Source organism: Carettochelys insculpta, chromosome 31 (genome assembly GCF_033958435.1).
Source record: "Carettochelys insculpta isolate YL-2023 chromosome 31, ASM3395843v1, whole genome shotgun sequence".
Taxonomy (NCBI): Eukaryota; Metazoa; Chordata; order Testudines; family Carettochelyidae; genus Carettochelys; species Carettochelys insculpta.
Genome location: NC_134167.1, coordinates 4,371,342 through 4,386,608, shown reverse-complemented (window position 1 = coordinate 4,386,608; position 15,267 = coordinate 4,371,342). Strand labels below are relative to the sequence as shown.

At 52.2% G+C, this 15,267-nt stretch overlaps 1 protein-coding gene across 3 annotated transcripts; it reads left to right on the top strand.

The window, feature by feature from the left end:
• Positions 1-4,287: 4,287 nt before the first annotated feature.
• Positions 4,288-12,742, top strand: LOC142004293 (surfactant protein C-like). 3 transcript variants are annotated; one of them, XM_074981835.1, is made up of 6 exons: positions 4,288-4,344; positions 5,142-5,546; positions 7,715-7,852; positions 8,753-8,866; positions 11,640-11,754; positions 11,972-12,742. In XM_074981835.1, exons 1-6 carry the CDS (start codon positions 4,303-4,305, stop codon positions 12,070-12,072), a joined length of 915 nt encoding a protein of 304 aa, XP_074837936.1. In that variant the 5' UTR covers positions 4,288-4,302; the 3' UTR covers positions 12,073-12,742. The 3 variants fall into 3 exon arrangements, with proteins under 3 accessions (XP_074837936.1, XP_074837935.1, XP_074837937.1); XM_074981834.1 differs by having other exon boundaries at positions 11,637-11,754; XM_074981836.1 differs by lacking the exon at positions 11,640-11,754.
• The last annotated feature ends 2,525 nt before the right edge of the window (positions 12,743-15,267 follow it).

Here is a 15,267-nt window from a genome sequence, read left to right as displayed (position 1 = left end):
CATATGAGTGTGCAGGACTTTGTGTGTTTATGAAGCAGTGTTCGTGTGTATGTCTGTGCTCATGCCAGTGAGGGTGTGCTACAGCATATACACCTTTATGTGTGCATAAAAGAGTGTGCTCGCATGCATATGTGTCTGGAAGTGTTATGGTATGTGCATGCAGAGCAGTGTGTGTGCACAACACTCTGGGCATGAACATACACTAGTACAGCATGATTATGGATGGACGGTGCTGAATCCGCTCATCCATGTATCAGTATAACAGTCTCACCCTGTAGCCCTGGAAAGAGAATACAAGAACAATCACCAGGAGACAGAGTCCCCTTTAGCCACCCAGCCTAAAGCACAACCTTGTATCTGCACATCCCCTGGCTCAGGGAAAGTTTAGCTCCCACCCTGCAGCTTAGTATCATCTCCTTTAGGAAACAAGTAATAAAAGAGGAAAGGCACACTTTTCATGGGATACTCTCCTTGAAACTTTGAAACCAATTGAAACTGCCATCTTAGGGAGGCAGCCAAAGATTGCAGTGTAAGGTTTAATCTGTCAGGCTGAGTGAATCTTACCTAAAGCTGGCAGATACCACCACAGGAAGAGGAGTCTAAACCTTGGTTTCTTACAACACAATTGGCTGGGCTGACAATGACTGGTCAGCTAAAAATAGCTCATTAGCCAGTTGCAAATGGAACAAGCCTGTAAAACGGTCCTTTGACCCCTGGCAATAGGAAACAGGAGGCGATCCACAGTCAAAGGGCTGGAAATTGTAACCACACAAATTCAGACTGGAAATGAGGGGTACATTTTTAACAGTGAGACAAGTAACAATTTACTGTGGTTTGTGGTGGATTTTCTATCACTGACACTTTTTAAAATTGAAATTGGATGTTTTCCTAAGAGATCTGCTCTTAGATTTATTCTGGGAACATTCTATGGCTGGTTCTATCTACAGAGGAGATCAGACTGGATAATCACAATGATCCCCTCTGGCCTGGGAATCTAAGAATCACTCGCTCAGCTGGAAGAGAAGTGGGGTACCCTCCTCCGTGTTGACCACTGTGCTGGGCGATCTGAGCTGAGTGGAATCAGCATCCCAGTCCCCGGTGGGTCAGTGTGTTGCTGTGTCAAGCCACAAGACAGATGCTTAGAAGCTCGGGCTTAGTTCCATTATTTGATGACCCAGGTCTGCGTGTTACCCAACACCAGTCTTTGCATAGGTGGTGCAACGGGGCAGAAGATCAAGAACACGTTCCCACTGCAAATGAAGGGTGGGGAGGATATGGAGGGAAGAGAATGCCTGGGAAGGGCTTCTTGTAGCAAATTAAGGAGATGAGGGCTCCAAGGGCTCTCGCTAGGATGAAGAATGTTTGATGGTGAATGCCATGAGAGCTACTTGATTGTAGTTCCCTCCCTCCTTCAAACATCACTGAAAAACATATTTCACAGAGCAAGGAGATTGCAGAGACCTTCCCATTGTGGGTTGGCAAGCACACAGAGTCCGCAGAAACTGGAGCCCCAGTGGTCAAGGGTTAGATAGCAAATCCTTAGCCTCCGCCAAGCCCTTGAGGAAGGAGGCTGGGTAGCTCCTGGCTCTTACAGGTTGAGGAATGTACATCCTTTTGTATTTCTCAGGGTCTGTGCTGACAGCTGTGATTCAAGGACAGTGGAAGAAGAGGAGCTAGCTCAAGGTGAGCTGGTGAAGTGCCTGCAAGAGATTAGCTCTGGGATGAAGAGCAGCTGGGCTCAGGCGAAACCAAAGTGATGCTAGTCAGACTGGGGACATGCTTCGGAGACTTGGTCGAGGCAGCATCTCCATCTTCCAATGGAGACCCTACTTCTCAGAGAGATGTGACCCCTGGAACTGTGGGACCCCTTGCTAAGCTTAGAAGATTGAGTAGTCTGAATATCTACAAATGCCATCTTTTCACCTCCATCTCACAAGGAAACCTCCTCCCACTGAGGACTGTCCACTGTGATCCCTGAGGAGCTGATGCACAGACTCCAGCTAGTGCAGACTGCAGCTTTCCATTTCTCCTTGGCTCAGGCTACCCTGAGCACTTTGGGCCTATGTTCCAGTCCCCCAGCTGGTCCCACTCAGCTCCCAAGGCCAGTTTAAAGCCGTGCTCTTAATTTTAAGAACCATTAATGGACAAAGCCTCAGTTACATCAATAACTGATTTTTTATATATGACCCAGTGCAACAGCTGGGCTCCCCAGGGCAATGCAGATCTCAAAGCCAAGGGCGAATCACTTGATTGCCGGAGATACAGCATTCTCTGTCCAAGGGATCTATGACACAAAACCCAAAAAGAAACCAAACAAATCCAGAAACTCTGACCGTCTGTAGGAAATTCTGCCAAAACTTCCCCTTTGCAAAGGTTCTTCACATACAACAGGCACTGACAGAATTAACTCTGTCTACTACCCCCAAACCCCAACACCGATCCCCCTCTTCTACCCAATAAATCAATAGCAACTAACCCCCTACTCCCCACTGGAACAAACCAACCCAAACCAAACATCAATTGAAAAAAACTTTGAAAACCATAATCCCTTTCCCAAATCAAAAGCAGTTTCTCCGCTCTTGATGTTCACACCTCCACACTACCTGCTGATAACGGGCCACATCTCCCTGACTCAACTGACTTGATTTCTCCTCTCTTGATGTTCACACCTCCACATTAACTGCTGATAATGGGCCATATCCTCCATGACTGACCAGACCTTGTCAACTCTGGCCCTCCTCTTGACTGAGACTCCCTCTTTATACTCTCCTCTGAACCCCCCTCCCCACCTTGTGCATCTGACGAAGCGGGTCTTTGCCCACGAAAACTTATGCACCAAATTATCTGTTAGTCTATAAGGTGCCACAGGACTTCTTGTTGTTTCCCAAATCGATTTTCACCCAGAAACAAAGTGACAAGCGCAGCAGGAGACTCCATGAAAACAACCTTCACTAGTACTATTGATTTTGTGTCAAAGGTGCTTGGACACCAGTGATGGATGGCAGTATTGATACCATTAGATTAGAACTGCAGTCAGGTCAAAGTCAGATGTGACGGCAGTGTTGGCTGCAGGCCAGCTGTACTCTAGGATGAAGGCTCAGATTTGCAAAGGTTGATTGCCTGATTTATGAGTTTGAGTCTCATTTTCTAATAGAATTTAGGCATTTGGAAGCCTAATTCCCTTGACCATCAATGGGATTTTGGTTCCTAAGTGCGTAAATTACTTTTGAAAATGATATTCAGGTTGCTACGTAAGTTAGGCATTGCCCAGCAACATTTAATAGTAACAAAACTGGGCATAATCCAGGCCCCCAGGAAGTTACTGGGTGTTTTGATTTTACTCTAGGAGTTTGGCAAGTCTTAAACAGAGACCTCTGTTAACTCATGAATCAGTTCATTCAGTGGGTGAATTTCACAATGCCAAGGCATCACCTAAGTCCCACATCAGTAGGGAGATATGTGAGATCTTGCACTGGTTTTCCAGGCTACCTATGCTCCACATCTCTGTACAGTGTGTGCCTGCAGGCTTCTCTTGCTGAAGGTCTCACTCTTTGCAGGGCTTCCTCTACTCACACAGTCCCACCTGGGGTGTCCATGCAGCCGCCTATCCTAGAGCAGGAAAGTGCAGCTGTGGCAACCAAAGGAGGCAACCAGGCTAGCCCTGGACAGTTTCCATCTTTCCTGGGCTTGCTGTCCTGCAGAAGTTGGGCAAGGCAGTGGTGCAAGCACTTGTTGGAAATGGAGTTCTCTGTACAGCCTTTCCCCAAAAGTCCCTGTTTGTCTATGCTCTAGTAAGGGCCTAGGCACTTGTGTAACTAGTGCTCTTGTAAAAGCCTTTGATTTTCAGCTTGGCTTTGAACATCTGAAGCACCTTCAGGTGCCACAGAGGCTAAGAGATTCAGGGCACGGATCCAAGCCTGGCTGTGGCCAGATTGATGGGCTGGATACACCAGCTTGAAAGGCAGCGCCAGCCCCTCCGAGCTGGATGACTTTGGCCTCAGAACCCCTGTGGCTGCATCTCTTGGATGCTAAGAGGCCCATGTGCCCAAAGACAAGTGTCCCTGGAAACACTCCATTGACACAGGCCTGGAGCTTATCAGAAACTCAACTCTGAAGGGCTCCAGGGAAACAGGTTCACAAACAAAAATGCAGAAAATTAGACACTTGGTTTGCAGGCAGAAGGGGTTGCGGAACTCCAGCATCCCTTCCCCCCCACAACTTCTCTTCCGTCCGGTTCCCTATTTAAGTTTCTCTGCCCTACACACGAGAGGAACAGCCAAGTGCCACAGGAGAAGTAACGAGATGGATACCAGCATCGAGAAGGCTCTGATTAAGGACTTGCCGGTAAGCCTCAGTCTCATGCTCTATCCTGGTGGGGCTGGGTTTTACCAACAGGCAAAGGTTACATGCAAGAAACCATGTCCCTTACAGCTCATACATTGCAGCACCAGTAGTTTCCAGTGCCCAACTATGGTTGTGGGTCAGCTTCAGAATTCCCCACTCCCTGACTTGTGTGTGTGTTGGTGCGTGCATCTGTGTGGTTCTCTCTCTGTATTGTGCGTGCACGTCCACAGCTGTGTCTCTGTACTTGCATCTGTCCATAATAATGTATAGGGCAATTCATCAGATTCCTGGGTTCCCTGAATGCCTGTGAAGCTGCAGTGGTCAGCTGGCTGCAGATCTGGCTGAGAGTCACCTCTAGCCCTCTAGCAGCTCCCACAAATTCATTAGAACCATAGAACAGGGGGTCCCAGAGAGAGGAGGGGACATGATTTGCTGACCCAGCCACTTCTTCTTCCCAGGAAGCCAGGGCTCCTGATCCAGGCTTCATGGGAGCCATTAGGGTATTGTCTTGCCTACAGAGTCAGCCATGGTGCTGGGCTCGAGCTCACTGCTTTGCTAAGCATCACTCAGACATCTGAGTCTGGAAGATGCTCCTTAATACCGTCGTCCCTCCCAGCCCCACATGCCCTGCCTGCACTTCGTTTCTCTCTGTCTCTGCCTCCCCAAGTCCTGTCTCCTTCCTTCCCAGTCATCTTCACACCCACTTCCACTCCACCTCCTCCTGCTTCCTACTGCTGTGCATTTCAATCCCTTGGTCCTGAAATGACCTCTCTCGCTTCATTTGCTTGTGTCCCCAGCACCACCATGCTCTGGAATCAGACATGGGTTGCTGCACCGACTGCTGCCCCAGCTGCACTGACTGCTGCCCAGGCTGCCCCAGCTGCCCCGACTGCTGCCCCAGCTGCCCCAGCTGCACTGACTGCTGCCCTGGCTGCCCCGGCTGCACGACATGCTGCCCAGGCTGCACTGACTGCTGCCCCAACTGCCCCAGCTGCAAGTCCTGTTGCAGCTGCTGCTGCAGTGCCTGGAAAAGTGTCATCTGCTGCCTCCCTAAGCTACTCTGCCATCTGCCCAAGCTCCCCGGCTGCCCCCTGCACATCAAGAGACTCCTGATCGTGGTGGTGGTCATTGTGCTGATCGTTGTGGTTGTCCTGGGAGCCCTGCTGCTGGGACTCCACGTGACCCAGGAACATACGGAGAATGTAAGTAAGGGGAGTAGGAGTAGGCAGTGTAGTGCACAGGTGCAAAGGGAGGTGTTAAAGTCATGAAGCCTTTTGTAGATGAGCAGGGGATATCTGCAGTTTGGCACAGATGCAATGGGGAGCTGTGGAGCTGATCGGAGATGCAGCTTGTGTTGGTGAAGAGTACTTGTGCAAAGGGTACAGCCCTGCAGAGGTGCCTGGGGGACCGTGGCAGCCCTGTCAGAAGGATGGCTGTCACCATGTCTGTAGTGGGGCGGAGCAAAGGAGGAACTTGTCAGGCAGCCATTTTGCCTAGGGCCTGGCCCCTCCCAGTCACCTGACCAGAAGTCAGGAGGTGGGACCAGGGCTATAAAAGGCCAGGCTGAGGGCTTAGTTAGCACTGAGCCTCCAGAGGGTGGTTCTGTGCTGCTTCTCTGAGGACTCTGTTGTGGGTGAGCCTCCAGGGGAGCCAGAGGATGGATCTGGGCTCTTAGCCTGGGCAGTGGAGGACTGTCTGAGTGAGACCAAGGCCTGCACTGGGCTGCCTGGGCCCCTGGTGATCCTGATGCTCTGGGGAAACCAGTGGAACCTGCTGCCTGAAGAAGCCTAGCTGGACTATGAGGATTGACCAGAGTATCTGCCTCAGTCTGCACCCTGAGGCAGCAGAGCCCATAGGCCATGCAGGCCTGGATTGGACCACCTGGACCCTAGCTGGATGTGGAACCCTAGTAGTCCCAAGAAGCTGGCAAACACTGAGTTTGTTCTGGGGGAGCCCAGCAGTGCCCCAAGGGGTAAGAGGACCACTAAAGAGCCTCAGGTCTGTATGTTGCAGTCTGAATTCCCTGCTGACCTGCTGTGACCAGGGCCCCTGGGCTGGGATGTGGTGGAGTGGGTGGGCCTGTGTCCTGCTACCCACTTGCTGGGGGGCAGTCTGCCCTCTCTGCCAGTGTGGGTGGAGTGTCTGTTGTGTGCTGCCCCACCCTGGGCCCCCTGAGCTAGGGTCTGGGCCTGCCCTGCCTTGCACTAGGGCATGGGCTCCTTTTGGCTGTTTGCTCTCCCCCACCCTGAGCTTGGGCTGGGGTGCGGGGGGCTTGCTTATGGAGTACCCAGAGGCACTGAGATGACATACTAGGGTGAGTGAAGTCTTGGCTCTACAGTCTTGCCTGAGAGCCAGCTGAGCTTTACCTCCTGTGGTAGAGCACAGGGCTTCAGCTCTATGACTGCAGGTGTGATCCCAGGTGTGGCAACTTGTCTGTCAGCATTACACTGATTCTGGGTTTGTTGCCCCACCTTGAGGTAGGGTGGGAGGCCTTCTAAGACTGTGGGCCTGCTGTTGCTCAGACCTCAGGCTAGGCCCTGGCAAGAGCTAATTTTCCCTAGCACCTGTCTAAAGTGAGGTACGGGGCTTTGAACTCTTGCCTCTTGCCCACCTGAGGCAAGGTGGGAACCTCCAAATGAGTGACTTGGGGGTTGTTTGGCACTCATGGCAGTGGGGCACAATGGCTGCCTGCTGACCTGGAAGGGGAGGAACCCTTGTGGGAGATGAAACCAGCTCCAAAGCCCAAGGCTAATCAGCAGAGGAAGTGGGGATGGATGGCTAGATGCAGAAGAAAACTGGGCAGTGCTGCACAGGTGCAGAAGGAACAGATGGGGGTTCTGTTTGGTGCAGGGGAGACTCCTGAAGTCTTTCATTGGAGGAAAGAGGACAGACTGCAACTGTGAATGAGCAAGGAAAGGACCAAGCCAGAGGAAGATGTGGGCATCACACTTAATTTACAGAGGGCTGACTGAAAGCCTAGTCCACTTGGAAAGATCCTGTTCATCCTGCACAACAATACATGTGGACAGCAAGGAAGAGAAAGGGAGGCCTAGCTCTTCAGGGTCAGAAGGACAACAATTGGAAGAAACAATCAGTCTCAAGATACCCTTCCCAATAAACTCTCCCACTTCTGTGGGAGACCCTGGGGCCCTGGCCAGCCTTGAGAGAGGGATCAGGGCTGATAAATAGTCTTCAAAGAAATTAAGACCAACTGAACAATGTCCCTGGGTTGCTTCAAATGGGTTTGACCAGAATAATGTTGCTGTGGATGCAGAGAGCCAGCATGTCTGCAGAGATGATAGAGATCCTGTTTCCACCCGCTCTAGCTCTCTCTGCTGCTCACTCTTTAGGATCTGTGATCTCTTCCTAGGTTTTACAAATGACCATGGAGAGGCTGGAGGGGGAAGTCTCTTGGCTGCAGTTTATGGACTGGGAAGAAGAGGTGGTGACTCTCTATGCTGATGCAGGAACCGGCAACCCTGGCATGGTGGTGTATGACAACAGGAATGTAAGCTAGGAGTGCTTGCTTGGCAAGGAGTGTGGTTCACAAGGAGCCCTGGCCATTGGGCCATAGGGTTGAGATGGTACTGGGCTGTCCTGTCCAGGGAGTGAGGCTGTCTTTAACCCATGCATGGCTATGGGATCCAAGCACAAACTTGGCCATTCTGCATTAGAATGGAAGGCATTCTGAGCAGCTCCTAGGCTCTGCAGGGTGCTAGCTCCTCCCATCAAAATCGGAAGGGGGTCCAGTCCCAGTGAGGCTACACCATGCCCCTGAGGTCAGTGTCTAGGAAGACAGTCTTGAGACAAGCAAGGGTCAGCACCTGCTGGCACATGGGCATCCTATCTGATCTCTTCCTCTGTCATGATGCAGGGCTGGTGGGTAGGGGAGGAATGGGTGCTGCCAGAGATGAGGAAATCCCAGCTTTGCACAACAAACATGACCAGAGAGGAAGAGCCGAGTGAATGGGGCTTGAGTTGGTCCCATGAGGGAAGAAGGATGGTGCATGGTCTCCAATATGATATGGAAGGAATAGGGAAGACAAGCAGACTCAGAAGATAGGTTTGAGTTTGGAGTGCCTTGGTTTTCATCTTGCAAAAACAGTCCCCAAGGAGGCTAGGACCCAGCTCCCATTGAACCAACCCCTACAATTTGGCTAGAGTTTAGACTGACACTGGCCCTGCCTCATCTTGAGCTGAGGCTGTCTTGAATGGAAAGGCATAAGAAGGGGACAGGAGGCTCTTGGGCTCTGCATCACGCTCAGCAAACAGAGGGTGAAGAGGGATGTTATGGAAGCAGAAGTGGCAGTGTAGTGGAGAGGGTGATTGAGCTGGGGGAAATAGCAGGGAGCTGCTGTGATGGGAAATCAGAGCCAACAAATCCATTATGTACTCTGTCTGCAAACAGCTGCTGATAGGCTACAGATCCTGGCAAGGCCAAGCTTGCTACATCTCCAGAATGGACAAGGAGAACGTTCCAGGCCTGACTACTGTTGCCAAAGCATTCCACCAGCATCTCCAGGTGAGGACCTATTGGAAGGCACACTCAGGGCATGTCTTCACTTTGGGCTCCAATCCATCCATTGGGGTTCAATTTATTGTATCTACTATATGATAGATCCACCACCAGCCAGCAATGTTATTCAGTAGCTGAAGTTGTCACTTAAATTGGTGGCCCTCAGTAGTTTAAACAGTGAGCCCTAAAATGGGTTGATGACAAAGAAGGGCTAAGTGCTGATGAGTTATGTGCTTCAGGGAACACGGGGAGTTAATAGCAGCAAAGGGTCCTGTGGCACCTATAGACTAACAGAAAAGTTTTGAGCATGAGCTTTTGTGAGCACAGACTCACTTCATCAGATGCTGGTCTTGGAAATCTGCAGGGCCAGGTATAAATAAGCAAGAGCAAGGGTGGGGATAACAAGGTTAGCTCAGTCAGCAAGGGTGAGGCTTACTACCAGCAGTTGATCTGGAGGTGTGAACACCAAGGGAGGGGAACCTGCTTTTGTATTTAGCCAGCCATTCACAGTCTGTTTAAGCCTGAGCTGAGGGCATCGAATTTGCAGATGAATTGTAGCTCAGAAATTTCTTTTTGGAGTCTGGTCCTGAAATTTTTTTGCTGTAGGATAGCTACTTTTAAGTCTGCTACTGTGTGGCCCGAGAGACTGAAGTGCTCTCCTACAGGTTTTTGTATATTGCCATTTCTGATTTGTGTGCATTTATTCTTTTATGTAGACTGTCCAATGTATATAGCAGAGGGGCGTTGCTGGCACGTGATGGCATAAATTATATTGGTAGATGTGCAGCTGAATGAACCCACGGTGTTGTGGCTGATCTGGTTAGGTCCTGTAATGGTGTTGCTGGTGTAGATATGTGGGCAGAGCTGGCAATGAGGCTTGTTGCATGGATGGGTAGCTGAGTTAGAGTGACTGGTGTGGTGTATAGTTGCTGGTTAGGATTTGCTTCAGGTTGTCTATGGGCAAGGACTAGTCTGCCTCCCAAGGCCTGTGAAAGTGGAGGATCATTGTCCAGGATAGGTTGTAAATCCCTGATGATGCGCTGTAGGGGTTTTAGCTGAGGACTGTAGGTGATGGCTACTGGTGTTCTGTTGGTTTCTCTCTTGGGCTTGTCCTGTAGTAAGGGGCTTCGTGGCCCACGTCTGGCTCTGTTGATCTGTTTTTTCACTTCCTCAGGTGGGTATTGCAGTTTCAAGAATGCTTGGTAGAGATCCTATAGGTGTTTGTCTCTGTTGGAGGGGTTGGAGCAAATGCGGTTATATCTTAGTGCTTGGCTGTAGACAATGGAGCGTGTGGTGTGTCTGGGATGGAAGCTGGAGGCATGAAGGTAGGCGTAGCAGTCTGTGGGTTTATGGGACAGGGTGGTATTGATGTGGCCGTTGTGCATTAGCACTGTAGTGTCCAGGAAGTGGATCTCCTGTGTGGACTGTTCCAGGCTGAGGTTAATGTTGGGGTGAAAGCTGTTGAAGTCCCATTGGAATTCCTCCAGAGTCTCCTTCCCATGGGTCCAGATGATGTCATCAATGTAGCATATGTAGAGATGGGGTGTTAGTGGACGAGAGCTAAGGAAGCACTGTTCCAGGTCAGCCATGAAAATATTGGCATATTGAGGGGCCATGCGGGTACCCATAGCTGTGCTGCTGATTTGAAGGTATATATTGTTGCCAAATCTGAAATAGTTGTGTGTGAGGATAAAGTTACAGAGCTCAGCCATCAGATGTGCTGTAGCATCAGGGATACTGTTCCAGACAGCACTTATTGCATCTTTTTGTGGGATATTGGTAAAGAGAGCCTCCACATCCATAGTGGCTAGGGTAGTGTTCTCTGGTTGGCCATCAATGTACTGCAGTTTTCTCAAAGTCAGTGGTGTGTTGGAGATAGCTGGGTGTGCTGGTGGCATAGGGTCTGAGGAGAGAGTCTACATAACTAGACACTCCTTCAGTGAGTGCCAATGCCTGAGATGATGGGGTGTCCAGGATTTCCAGGTAAATAGCCCCAGATGGGGCTCTAGAGGTGTGTTGGTATAAATCTGTTCCTGTGCTTGTGTAGGGAGTGTCCTGAGCAGATGGTGTAGTTTCTTAGTGTAATCCTCAGTGGGATTTGAGGAAAGTAGCTTGTAAAATCTGGTATTGGAGAGTTGTCTGGAAGCCTCCTTCTGGTAGTCAGACCTATTCATGATGACAGTTGCTCCTCTATCTGCCTCTTTGATAATGTCAGAGTTGATTCTGAGGCTGTGGATGGCATTGCATTCTGCACGAATGAGGTTGTGAAGCAAAGAATGCTCTCTCCACAATTTCTGGCTGTGCGCAGTTAATGGCAGGGTGAAAAGCAGAACAAGTCCTGAGCCCTTAGCTTTGTCCATTAGCCCATACAGCCTCCAAGAAGGCAGCACAAAACTCGGGAGTTGTGAATCTTTCTTCTGCTCTGACTGCTAGCCCCCAGAGCCTCCCATACATAATTCTATGTCTTACACAACTGGGCTTGTTTTAATATCTCCAACCAGGTCAACATCACTAAGTGTTCTGCTGGTGCCCATTGTACTTCCAGCTCCTACACTCCACCTGTTGGGACAGATTCCATATCTGCAGCACATCCTTCCTTCCCACCAGACCACTGCTTCTGAAGCAATTAACACTTCATCTGCATATTGTATTGCCCATTAAGAATATGGGGAGGGCTGGTAGCCTCTACTATTGCAAACAAGAGTGCAGGGTGTCTAGGGTGTGTTCACATTTTACTTCCTGTTTATAGCTCAAGTCCCTCCTCTTCTCTTCCAAGCAGGGGGAAGAGAAGAGAGGATTTCCTGTGCCCCTGGCTGATCACTCCATCCTGGGCACCACATTTAATATTCTCTGCAGCAACATTTCCATTTATTGGACTAGCAAGGCTCTGGGGGGTGAGTAGCAATGTGGATTGGTATCAGAATGGGAGCCAGTTGTGCTCAGTGGCTGAAAAACATCTACCTACACTGACCACCCAATCCCAAGTCACACATCCTTTCCCTAAAAGCAGAAGGAGATAAAATTAAGAAGGCACCCTGGACTAACTACACAGCTCATGATGATGTTCATAGGAATAACTCTTAACACATCCTCCTCCCATTTGCTTTGCAGGATCAGTCAAAGATGGAGCATCTCCTGCCATGGCTTCCACTGGAGTCCCAACAGATGGGGAACACTATGCTCAGCCAGCCCCTCAGCCCTGGCTTCACTGACTCTGTACCTATGGGTGACTGACTAATGAAGCTGGCTCTGTGCAGAATTAACTTGTTGGCCCCAATTCAGGAAAGTACATGCTTAAGTTCACTATATTCAAGGGGACTTGGCGTCTAGTTTACCTGAATAGGGCAGCTTTCCAGAATCAGGGGAACCCGGACAGTTGTATCAATGTGCTGGTCAATTTCCCAGCTTCTACCAGTGGAGGGGAGTCAGGAGCTGGCCTGCAAGCTGGTTCCCAGCTCCCCACCTTTCTGGGAGCCAGGAAACTTACCAGCACTGTTCAGTTTCTGGGCTTCTGTAAGTAAGTGCAGGGGAGCCAGGCTGCTGCCTCATTCCTGGGTCCTGCCCACTTGCACAAACTTTGAGTAATGTGAGGTTGCTTGGAGTGCAACCTTCATGTAACTTGGGGGTCTCCTGTATTTTCCATTTGAATGTGACTCTTTTGTGAACAAATCTACACCTAGCCTCCAAAAACACTTATTACCTGCTATCTATGGAATTGTGATAGTATTTTGTGGTGTTTAAAAACTCACACATACATCCTATGTAGCCTACTTCCTAAGGGGCAATAAATAACAATTTCCATGTAACTTGAATATGGTTTAAAATTAAAGGTGGTAGATCACTTTTGTCTCTTGTAAATAAAACTATAAGCTCTTCACTTCTGTGTATTATAAAATGCATTTATATAACTAATCTAAGTTGAAAGCCTCTTACCTAAGATTCATTTAAACCTCCATGGATAAAAATAATCTCTGAGAACACTAACTACTGATGTGTAGCTAGCACAGGGCCCTGAGTAAGTAATGCACTTTCTGCAGGTGGTGCAGGGGAGATCTCCTTGCACAAAAAGCATGCTGCATGAGTTAACCAAACAGAACAAGATCCTCAAAAGTGTTTAGGTTTTTAGGTGAATGAGGGCCCAAACCCCTCCTGAGGAGCTGGGCTGCTGGCTCTGTTTCTTTCCTGCCAGTGGAGTTGAGCAGGGCTAAGGGTAAGTCACTGCCAAAGGCTGCGAGAGGCCCAACTCCACTCAGGGCTGGTGGGGGGCCTCTGCCAGAGTGGCTGGGGTAGCACCATGCTATTGGGGATGAGGGAAGCCAGCCTGATCTTGATGTTGGAGTCTGGGGCCAGGCTGAGAGCTGTGGGGAAGCAGGGGCAGGCAGGCTCTGTCAACTCCCCTCCACCTAGGAAAAGGCTAGAGGAAGGCTTAAAGCAGAGGTTGCAGGGGAAAGTGGCTGGAGAGGGGTGCTGTGCTGCTGGAGGCAGCTCTGCCCAGCTTTAGCCACCAGGGCAGCTGGTGCCAAAGCAGACCCAGGTTTAAGGGTTGGACATAGCCAGTGAAGGGGCAAAGATGAGGCAGGAATGTGGCTGAGCATGGCCTTGTACTTAAGGGCCAGCAGGCACTGATGGAGGCAGGACGGTGAGGTGGCATGAGCTGGAAGCAGGGCACAGAGACAGATGGTCACCAGACCGGGCAAAAGCCTTGAGCTTTGAAGGGCTGATGTTGCTTTAGGCTCTCAGGAAAAAGGGCCCTAGGGGAAGAAGCAGCAGATAGGCTTCCTCAGCATTAGGCAGCGAGCAGGGCCATGCAGCAACTGTTCCCCTGCTCCTCCAGAGCATCAGACAGGGCCTGCTGATTAGCTCTCAGGCTGAATTGGGGAGGCTCGGACGAGGCTTCCCCAAGGCAGCAGAGCAGGGGCTGTGGCTGAGGCAGGAAGGGTAGAGGTGTTGTGAGGGGTCTGATGGGCACCCCCTGTGAAAGAGGAGCAGGGAGCCAGGCTGTGAGGCACACCACGAGGGACAAGGGGAGGCCCAATAAGGTGGTGGGAAGCTCAGAATCCTGAACCTGGCTGGCTGGGAAACAGATGTGGAGGTGCAGAGCCCTCTGGGGAGCAGGAATTGAGGTGGGGAAGGGGTAAGTGGAGACTGGGGGCAATCCCAGAAGGGTACAAGCAGAGGGAGGGGAGGGGACTGGTGCAGGAAGTGCTCAGCGACTGTGAGCAGGGCATGGCCCAGCCAGGCACGGAGAGGTCAGGGCATGAGGGGGACTTGTGTTAAGCTGGGAAATACCCACATCACTGGAGGGCCAGGAGGGTGGTTGAGGCTTCAGGCTGGGCAAAGACTTGATGTGGCGACGTGGGGAACAGGGTGTGGGCTGAGGCAGGAAAGCTCTGAGGTAAATCAACAGAGCTGGGGGGAAGGCAGAGATAATGGGCCGGCGGGGAAGGCTGAGATGAGGGGACAGGGGGCGGCCGGGGAAGGCGAAGGTGACGGTGGAGGAGGCTCGGGGCGGGCGGGGAAGGCTGAGGTGACGGGACAGGAGGCTCGGGGCGCGCGGGGAAGGCGGAGGTGACGGGACAGGAGGCTCGGGGCGCGCGGGGAAGGCGGAGGTGACGGGACAGGAGGCTCGGGGCGGGCGGGGAAGGCGGAGGTAACGGGACAGGAGGCTCGGGGCGGGCGGGGAAGGCTGAGGTGAGGGGACAGGAGGCTCGGGGCGGGCGGGGAAGGCTGAGGTGACGGGACGGGAGGAGGCTCGGGGCGGGCGGGGAAGGCGGAGGGGACAGGAGGAGGCTCGGGGCGGGCGGGGAAGGCGGAGGTGAGGGGACAGGAGGCGGCTCGGGGCGGGCGGGGAAGGCGGAGGTGAGGGGACAGGAGGAGGCTCGGGGCGGGCGGGGAAGGCGGAGGTGACGGGACAGGAGGAGGCTCGGGGCGGGCGGGGAAGGCTGAGGTGAGGGGACAGGAGGAGGCTCGGGGCGGGCGGGGAAGGCGGAGGTGAGGGGACAGGAGGAGGCTCGGGGCGCGCGGGGAAGGCGGAGGTGAGGGGACAGGAGGAGGCTCGGGGCGGGCGGGGAAGGCGGAGGTGAGGGGACAGGAGGAGGCTCGGGGCGCGCGGGGAAGGCGGAGGTGAGGGGACAGGAGGAGGCTCGGGGCGGGCGGGGAAGGCGGAGGTGACGGGACAGGAGGCTCGGGGCGCGCGGGGAAGGCGGAGGTAACAGGACAGGAGGCTCGGGGCGGGCGGGAAAGGCGGAGGTGACGGGACAGGAGGCGGCTCGGGGCGGGCGGGGAAGGCGGAGGTGACGGGACAGGAGGCGGCTCGGGGCGGGCGGGGAAGGCTGAGGTGACGGGACAGGAGGCGGCTCGGGGCGGGCGGGGAAGGCGGAGGTGACGGGACAGGAGGCTCGGGGCGG